A 9773-nucleotide genomic window follows, 5' to 3' on the forward strand; every position below is an offset into this window, starting at 1 on the left:
TTTTTTTTTTTTTTTTTTTTCACCGCAATAGAGACCGTTGCCCCGCGGAATTAATGTCGGCGTTACTCACGCAGCTATTGACCTCGTTGCGAGTCTCTTTTGTCTCGGCGATCGCGAGACGCGAGAGGATCGGCCCGAGTGTTTTTTAAACGCGGCGCCGCCCGCTGGAAATTTGGCGGAACGGAAGTGGATGGCGCGTGGAAACGGGGTTAGCCGTGGTGTGCGTCGAATATTATCGCGACGGACGAATTGTGCTCCGTGCGGTGGAGACCTGTGTGGGTAATGGTTGTTAAATCGCGGGGCTGGAATTTTTTTCCCCCTTTTTTCGGACGGGGTAGGATTTGCGGATGGATGGATGGGTTTCAGTGGGGGTGAATGGAGCTTGGGGGTGGACGTTAACGTGTAGTTAAGTATCTATTGTGTTGGATTAATAGGAGGATGTGAGTTTATTCTTTTTATTCCTGTTTTTTGGCTCCAAGATATAATATATTATTCATGGTACTCGTACTGGGGGTAATGTATTCGGGTGGAGTAATATCTTACGGGAGTGGGGAGTGGGTCATGCAGATTGGTAATATCTCGTGAAATTTTTCGAATTTTTTTCAGAATATCTTCGTGCATTACATACCAAGAGATTTTTCCATAAACCTGGGGCGAAAAATCGATTTTGTACTGGGAAAAATTGCGAGTATTTTCGAAATATAAATAAATTAACCCTCGAGAGGTGACCTTCAGTTACTATTTCATAAAATTTGGAACATCGATATTAATTAGTATATCAAATTTAATGTAATGTAACAGTGTGCGAGGTATCGAAATCAAATAATTCTACATTCTGTTATAATACAATTTTTTATTTACTGCTCAGAAAAGTATCGTCAGTTTTTTTAGTAGAGAATCTTCGATTTTTTACTCTTCTCTAGCCAAAAAATCGTCGAGTGCAAAGGGTTAACACGTTGACTGCCTTTATTGTTGCCCATTGACCGATATTTTACGTGGTTTGCTTATAGTGCAACATGAATTTCTTATTATGCGATGCATATCATGTTGAAATATTATTTACAGTAGATAAGGTGAGTTGTATAATTATGTTCAATGTATTTTTCGCGATGGGGGGGCACCGGTGGTCCCCATGGCGCTGTAACCAAGTCAAGTGCTGCTCACCGGTGACCCCCATGACAGTCAACGTGTTAAAGAGCGGAAACTTCCTGTCAAAAGGTCCCATGGTTTTCTTGAAAAAATTCCCAAAAATGACCTCTTCGATATGGATTTGTAGAAAAATAAATTATTATTCTTTATTGCAACGAGTATATTATAAATTCAAAATGGATTTTGGCATAGGAATTTTTGCGTGAAAGACATTTTTAATAATTTAAGGGAAATAAAATTGATCGATGAGAATTATACATAGCTCTGATTTTCTTATACGTTATCTAAAGGTGAACGAACTTGCTCCTCAGCCTATTGCTCCTTTTCTGATACTTAATATTACTCAACATTGTTTCGTCCTGAGATTTCCAAGTTTGTGAACTTTTGCTCGACATTTCGATTAAATGGTGAAACGGTAAATCATGGTTAATATATCCACGATTATTATCATCGGGATAGGATCACGTGCTTTTCTCTCCGTTATAACTGAACTCCTTGGAAGCTAACATTTCAAGTCGTTATCTGTGGGAGTGTTTAAAACAAATACTTTAACACAACCACCAACATGGAATTCTAACGAGGAATTAGTAACAAAAGCAGAACACCCACAAAGCAACGTTTTATCTGTGATATTCATTATTCATATTCGATGGAAATTGAATTAACGAAACGTATTTCAAACACTCGTTACCAGAGTAGAAAGATCACTGATAGGACTTACGGTAATTTCGTTGCAACGGTACTAAAGTTCCGAATAATAGTAACCACAGTTTTATGGCAGGATCCATACTCGATCTATTTTTAATTTTTCCTCGAGAAAAATTTTCCTCTGACAAGATATTTCATATGGGACGAAGAGACTTTACAGTGACTCTTCATTTTTAATTTCATTTCTTGAAAAGGATCGTTTTCTAATAGGAGGTCTCATCCAAGTTGAAGAGAAGTTACTGAAACTTTCTGTTCTTAATTTTATCTGGAAGCCAGGTATCCCTTAACAAGAAATTTCATTTGAGAAAAGAGGACTTTACCGTAATTTTCTATCTTCCATATTTTTATTTGATAAAGAGGAAAGGAAGACACGTGTTTTTTAATAACAGATTATATAACAGACGAGTAGACTTTATTATACTTTCCTATCTTCAATTTTATCTGAAAGCGAGGTATCCTTTAACGAGAGATTTCATTGTAGAGGAAGGGATTTTACTACAACTTTCTATCTTCCATATTTTTATTTGGAACAGAAGAAGGAAATGTGTTTTCTAATAAGAAATTATATCCGAGATGAATGGACTTTATTATACTTTGCTATCTGCAATTTTATCTGAAAGCAAAGTACCCCCTAACGGGATATTTCATTGGAGAGAAAGGGATTTATTATAATTTTTTATCTTCTATATTTTTATTTGAAAAAGAAGGAAAATATGTTTTCTAATAAGAAATTATATTCGAGATGAATATATTTTAATATACTTTCCTATCTTTAATTTCATCTGAAAGTAAGGCACCCCCTAATGGGAGATTTTATTGGAGAGAAAGGGATTTATTATAATTTTTTATCTTCCATAGAAAACATATTTTCCTCCTTTTTCAAATAAGAAATTATATTCGAGATGAATATACTTTATTATATTTTCCTATCTTTAATTTTATCTGAAAGTAAAATATCCCTTAACAAAAGATTCTATTTGTGAATAAAGGATTTTACTGTAATTTTCTATTTCCAATATTTTTGTTAGAAAAAGAAGAAGAAAATGTGTTTTATAATAAGAAATTTTACTATACTTCCTATTTTTAATTTTATGTAAAAGATAAGTATTTTCTAACGTGAAGCTTTCTCCAAGACGAAGAGGTCTGACAACAGATATTTTTGTGAATTTCAGGAAAGACAAAAGCGGTGCATTCGGATGCAGGCTGCAGCAGGACGTTACCCGTCGCCTCGTCCTGGAACGGACAGGATACGAATTGCAATGGCAATAACAATGGCGGCAACAATTTGGTTAAGAGGGAACCTCTGGCCTCGGTTCCCTGTCAGGTCGCCGAAGTCTCCACGTCCCTTCATGCGACCACCACGTCCGTGAAGATCGAGCCTGTTCCACCGAAGTCGGAAAATGGTGAGTTTTCTACTCGTTACGTGTAATAGTCGTCGAAAAATACGAGGTCGCCATAGTAGGTCACTTTGACATTCTTTTCCCTTTTCTTAGTTCCTTTGATATACTTCGTCTCGTTGATCTGTTGCGCAGATCATGAATTATGCGAATCTGTGTATAGGTAGGAATTTCTGGTTTATTACACTGTTAGTGTAAAATTTGGAATTATTGGAGATAGAAAGTAGTACAAATTGTAAATGTACTTACTGTGAGCCTGAGTTTGAATCTACTACTTCTGACAAAAACATTTGGCCAAACACGATGATACAAAATTATTTGTAATTACATTTTATTTAAATTTATTTGAATAAGAATATCGGTAAATCTCAAATCTAAAAGAATTCAAAAAGTAATTTTAACCCTTTGCGCTCGACGATTTTTTGGCTAAAAAAGGGTACGAGTTGAAAAATTTTCTGCTATAAAGCTGATGATATTTTTTGAATAGTGAATAGGAAAGCGTATAATAATTAACACGTAGAATTATTTAATTTTGATACTTCGCACAGTGCTATATTATCTTAAATTTGATATATTAATTAATATCGATCTTCGAAATTTTAACAAATGGCGACTGAAGGGTGCCTCTCGAGTGCAAAGGGTTAATATATCTAAATCTAAAATTACTCAACAATGCGTGGAATGTCGAGGTAAAATAATTCCACGTCTTAATTTGCATACACTTTCTTATTTACCGTTTTAAAAATATCCTAGATTTTGTGGCAAAAAGTTTACGAATTACTATTTTTCGTGAACGAAAAAACCGCCGAGAGCAAAAGGTTAAATATACCTTTAAATATACCTTCGCTACCATGTTTAACACTTTGGGGCACAGGATTTCTGATTACAAAATGGATCCATGTTGCATAGGAATTTTATTGCGTTATAATAAAACAAAATTGGTATAGAACTAATTTTTATAAAAATTAACTTACTTTTATGATTTTTCACGTAAAACCAGGAGAAAAAGATTGTCGCAATAATTTTATTTATTATTGCATTCATTATTTATCATTCCTAATTTCAATTGCAATACCTGGATTTACCGATACCGATGAAAGCCACTCGATAAAAAGCAGATTCCGATTTTTTATCAGTTTCGAAGTGCCGAAAGATAAGTAACTCGAACCGTAAGCAAACAGAAGAGCCTCGTACCTAGTTGCAATTTTTTCCCCCCTCTCTTTTATCCGAATTTGATCGTTACGGTATCGTCGGTGATTGATGATTCACAAGCGTCGCTTTTTAATTGGAGTTTTGGAAGTTTGCGATGCAAGGGGTTTTAATGGGTCGTTAGAGGGAACGCAACGAAATCTTTGATTTCGTTTTGGCGTTGGTCGTGAAACTAATTTGAGGGCCGTGGAACAAGTTTCTTGGTCGATATCTGGATTCTGCTCTGCTTAAAGTAATTCCGTAAGGAGTTTCAAATAGAATTGTTCGTTGAATTCGCGCGGAAACTTTCTTTGGTCGCTTTAACACGCCATTGTATCGCTGGAATTTATTCCCCGTTAATTTACTTTGCTACCCTTTACACGTTTTGTTCCATAGAATAATCTATTTAATTTTCGCGTTTAATATTCGAACGCGAGAAAGCGTAGGGAAACATAGGGAAGGACGGGGAACAAAACGAAACGTCAGTTCAGTCCGGGTTTATTAATTTTCGTTTCATTTGTTACAACTTTTGTCGCATACTCGGTTTAATTACACGTTAAGTAGAGTTTCCGGCAAGTGGTAATCCGAAGGAAAAATTCCTGTTTCGCGACAGAGAGGAAACGATATCGGGTTCAAATCGATGCGAAAATAAATTGCAAGTTAATTATTCCCGTGTAATTGCTTGCATTTCGAATCAATTACGTCGATGCTTTTGATGTTGTTTTACTCTGGGTTCACGTTCGGAAATGTATTTAAATTTATTTATTTCACCGTGCACTTTTTTTGGCAGATTTATAAAATTTTTAGGGGTAGAGATGGGGAATGAAATATTTAAATAAAAGTAAATTTGATGGGAATGCAAAGTTATTAATGGAAAAATTCGTTTTATGAAGGTATTTAATTTTTCGTTTGTTTTAATGCAGTTTCAAGTGACGGAGGTTGTGTATGTATATCGAGTAGTACCTGACTCGTGTCTGCGTCGACTATTCTCGACGTCGCCTATTCCATGTCCAAAATTAATCGGCCACTCAAGGTCGCTTCCTCCACTTCGGGAGCAGTCGCATGTGATTTCTTGTTTCATATTTCAATACTCGTCTCGACATGCAGGAAACACGAGTTTACGACGTGTCACTTCCATATTTTCTCTTTTTAGCGCCAGAAGGACGAGTTTATTCGAGCGACTGTTATTTAGAAATTATTATTTCTCGGTTTTAATTAAATTTTAATTATAGAAGAGTGGTTGGAAAAATGTTAACGATTGCTTCTGAGACATAACATGAGAAGGACCAGAGATAAAGGGAAATATATTAATATGAAATATTAATATACCTGTTCGTGTAACTCACCTAGTAAATATTGCAGTAGAGTCTTGAAATTATTCGAAAATAAGATTGTCAAACTACTTAACAAACGAACTAAACTCGATAATTTATCTAAACATGCTTGTTCCGTGATAAACCGACGGATTGCCAAGGAGGACCTCGGTACATACAAAACAATTGCCAAATGTCTATAGTACATTTGCAACTATTCATAGAAATTTTATTACTAAATTAAATATTAAATATTGTATATAATACATTGATAATAATAATTGGGTGTTATATAAAATATATAATATTTAATTATAACAAATTATATATATAATTATATATAATGTGACAAAATATATGATGTCCATGATAGTCGTGTATCTTTCACATACCAGTCACGTATGTGGAAGTAACACACTTAGCTATTCTATTTTAATATATTTTAATATATAATATAAAACATCATATATAGTCTTGCATTTAATAAATATCATATTTGAAAATATAATATACTAAGTCATCAATTCTTAATATATTATACAATATAACACAATATAATGAATATCATATATAACGTATAATATTAATATAATAGCTGCATGTCACACATATCCATCACATATTACACACTAAAATTCAATATAATAAGCCACCTAGTCTTAATATATAACATATATAGTGTTTATATCATATATATAATCATACACCATATCACACGTATCACACGTAACATACGTAATATTTACACAATATATAACATACACAACATACCATACCACATCACACATAACAATAAACCTAACACAAACATATATCAAACCATCCTACCTTAATATATAACATACGTAGTATTTATATCGTACATATAATCACACACCATATCAAACATAAAATACGTAATATTTATGCAATATATATATATAATACACAATTACCATATCACATCACACGTAATGAATCTACCAGAAACACAAACACATACCAAACCTATCTTAACACTGAACCTACCAGGCCCCCCAAAAATAGTCTTTTCCATGTGTTCAATTAAAAATTTCATTGTCCTTTTGACCACATATCTTTACAATTTTTCTTTTAATACAGGTTCAATCAATTTCCCGATGTCTCCTCGAGTTCCATTTTTCTGAAGAATCTCTAATTCTATTTCCTCGTCTACCGGTCATGACAGGTCCATTGTCAAGACACGATCTTCTACGCACGCATTCCACGCCGAATCTCACGAAACACAGGACTCGCAACGGAATTCCTCCGGTTCCTCCGCGGTCGTAGCTGTCCTCGAGGTTGCAGGAAGTCTCGAGCGGACAGCTGTTGCTGAAGATCGCGCGGCGTGACGTGTCGTGTCGTAATTAACGATCGTAATTCAGCCCCTCGCGTTATCTGCCGGCCGACTTAGCCCGAGAGGGACTGCCGACAGTCGTGGACGTTATTCAATAATCGAAATTAAGATCCGCGGCCGCGATATACCCGCCGGCGAGCTATCCGCGTCACTTTGCCCACGAGGATCCCGGTGAACGTTGTTAGCGTTATCGATTAGTGCAATTAGGACTGGAAATGCCCGAGACGTGTGCCCGTGGCCGGGTAATAGCGACTTTTTCTCGGCAGGAATTTCGCAGGGACGCTGTCGGGCATGTAATTAAGCGATTTACATTTTAACGGCAAGTCAGATCGTTTGCACTTATCGAGAGGCTCGTCCCGACGCTTTTCCCTCTTTCGCGATGTCGGTGATGCTGGGACGCTTGTGAAAAAATTCTTCCTTTCTCGGCCAAGTCTCGAATGGAAACTCTCCTTTATTTTATTCTCTTTCTGCTCCTCTTCGAGCATTTTGCACTGGGGAAACTGCCCGGAGAGTCAGGGAAAGAATTATGTGTTTTTGGGGCTCGCGATGGTTATGATAATAGGCGAAGTTGTATCGGTTAAAGTCGTTTCGGAGTTTCCAGTTCTTACACAGAGGTTTTATAGGGTTTCAGAGAGATGGAGCAATTTTTTGGACGCTCGTTTGGGATCCCGATTTTGTCAGACGTTGATGGCGATAACGAGAAGATTTTAAGGAAATTAAAGCTCTCTGATCGTGTTTGGTTAAGGATTTATGAGAGTTCTGTTAATATAAAGGAATGAATGTTTAGGTTAATACTTATTATTTGGTTGTACCATTTGTTAATTGATTTTATTAATTTTTGTTAAGCTCTTGATCAATTTTTTAGCCAAAGGTTTCCTTTTATTTTGTTGCTCATCAATACTAGCTATCTCAGGTACCAAAAAACAACAATTAATAGCTGACAACGAATAATTAAAAATAAAAAAGTAGGAAACCAGAACTCAGGATACAGGATAGTGGAGTGAGAGTAACTATCTAATGTATAGCAATAATAATTTTTGGCTCATTTTATCCGTGAAAATCAGTGCTATGTAGAGTACCTTCCACACCACTGTTATCTCTCTTAGCTAATAGCAAATAACAGCTAATAACTGACAACTAATAATTGAAAATGAAAAATTAGAAATTAGAACTTAGGACGAAGAATTGTGTAGTGAGAACAACCATCCGTTGCTTAACATTAATAATTTTTGAGTCATTTTATGCGTGAAAATCAGTGCTATGTAGAGTATCCTCCTCACCATTGCTAGCTATCTTATAACTAAAAATGAAAAAATTAGAGATTAGAACTTAGGACGGAGAATTGTATAGTGAAAATAACTATCCAGTGTATAATAATAATAATTTTTGACTCATTTTATCCGTAAAAATCGTCGCAATGTAGGGTATCGTGATAATTACATTTAACAGAACAAAAACGAATTAATTATAAAACACATTTCGAATGTTTTATCAACTAGCTTGAACATGTGAATTTCACATAGGTATCGAGTAGATTTCAAGTATCTAAATAAATGCTATTCTTCGAACGACCTTGTAGCTGAGAACTTGTGTGATAAAAATTTTCAGGGTGATTACGTTTAATGTAACAAATACATATTAATTATAAAATCCGAATTAAAGGAAGAAAAAAGTGTAAAGACGTTGTTAATCGGATGGTATATCTTTATATCTGGTTTATACAGGTAATTTATTAGGCAAGGTACGCGCTCGTTAAAACATACTCCCGGGAGGTAGAAAACGTTGAGCAAAAATATGAGTAGCTCCTGCCTAAGATCTTAATTTAACTTACGGTTTAACGAGTTTTCGATGGATACAAGGAATCCTGCAGCTTTTTACATCGATGCTTCGAAGAAAGGAGCATTACGATACCTTGCAGTTCATTCGCAATGCACGATACGATCTTGATGAATACGCACGATTACTAAAGTTCGAAGAATTTTTGGATCATTAATAATTTCAGCCGCAAGATCATCGTCGTTGACGTTCATTAGCGAGATGATAAATTCAAGATACACGCCGAGTAAAATAAAACATCATAAATCCGATTCTATTCCAACGATATAAGTGATCATATTCGCGAAAACTGCACGCTTGTTACCCTTAACAAATTGTTCCACGTTAGCTTTCGCGACAAATTTCCAATTGGTGCAATTTATATTCACCCCTGAGCTTTCAAAAATTATATATTTATTTATATATATAATTAAAGGGTATCCTCATTAGTGTGCATTTCTAGATTTAACAAGTTCTATAAGGTGGACATTACATATAAAAAAAAACGTTACATATCAAATATGAAGATAGTTCATGAAAGGAATTGGCCGATCCAGTGGAGAAATATAGCTCGAAACTGGTCCTTTCATTATCTTTCCTAATTAATTTGTGGACAAATAATTGTTGGAAAATTAAAACTAATATAATTCTAGAAATGATTAATTTTATAATAATTTAAAATAATTTTATAAAAATATACGATATTATAAATGTTGAATAATCGCGGTGGGCTAATTTTTTTGCATAAATGAAGGGATCAGAACCTATTGGATTGCTATAGTCATTTCAATTCCTATAGGTTTTTGATTAGAAATTTCAATTTTATTGATATTTTCGACTAACATCGTG

General features: G+C 34.8%; 1 protein-coding gene across 1 annotated transcript in view; it reads left to right on the forward strand.

Moving 5' to 3' along the window:
• wge (BAH domain and coiled-coil containing protein winged eye) overlaps positions 1-9773 on the forward strand; it is a 118862-nt gene that overhangs the window by 56289 nt on the left and 52800 nt on the right. Inside the window, exon 5 of the mRNA XM_017909045.1 lies at positions 3030-3260. Within this exon, the coding sequence (XP_017764534.1) occupies positions 3030-3260 (231 nt within the window). The remainder of the gene's footprint in view (positions 1-3029; positions 3261-9773) is intronic.

The sequence above is a fragment of the Eufriesea mexicana genome, unplaced genomic scaffold (assembly GCF_001483705.2).
Source record: "Eufriesea mexicana isolate 0111107269 unplaced genomic scaffold, ASM148370v2 scaffold34, whole genome shotgun sequence".
Lineage (NCBI taxonomy): Eukaryota > Metazoa > Arthropoda > Insecta > Hymenoptera > Apidae > Eufriesea > Eufriesea mexicana.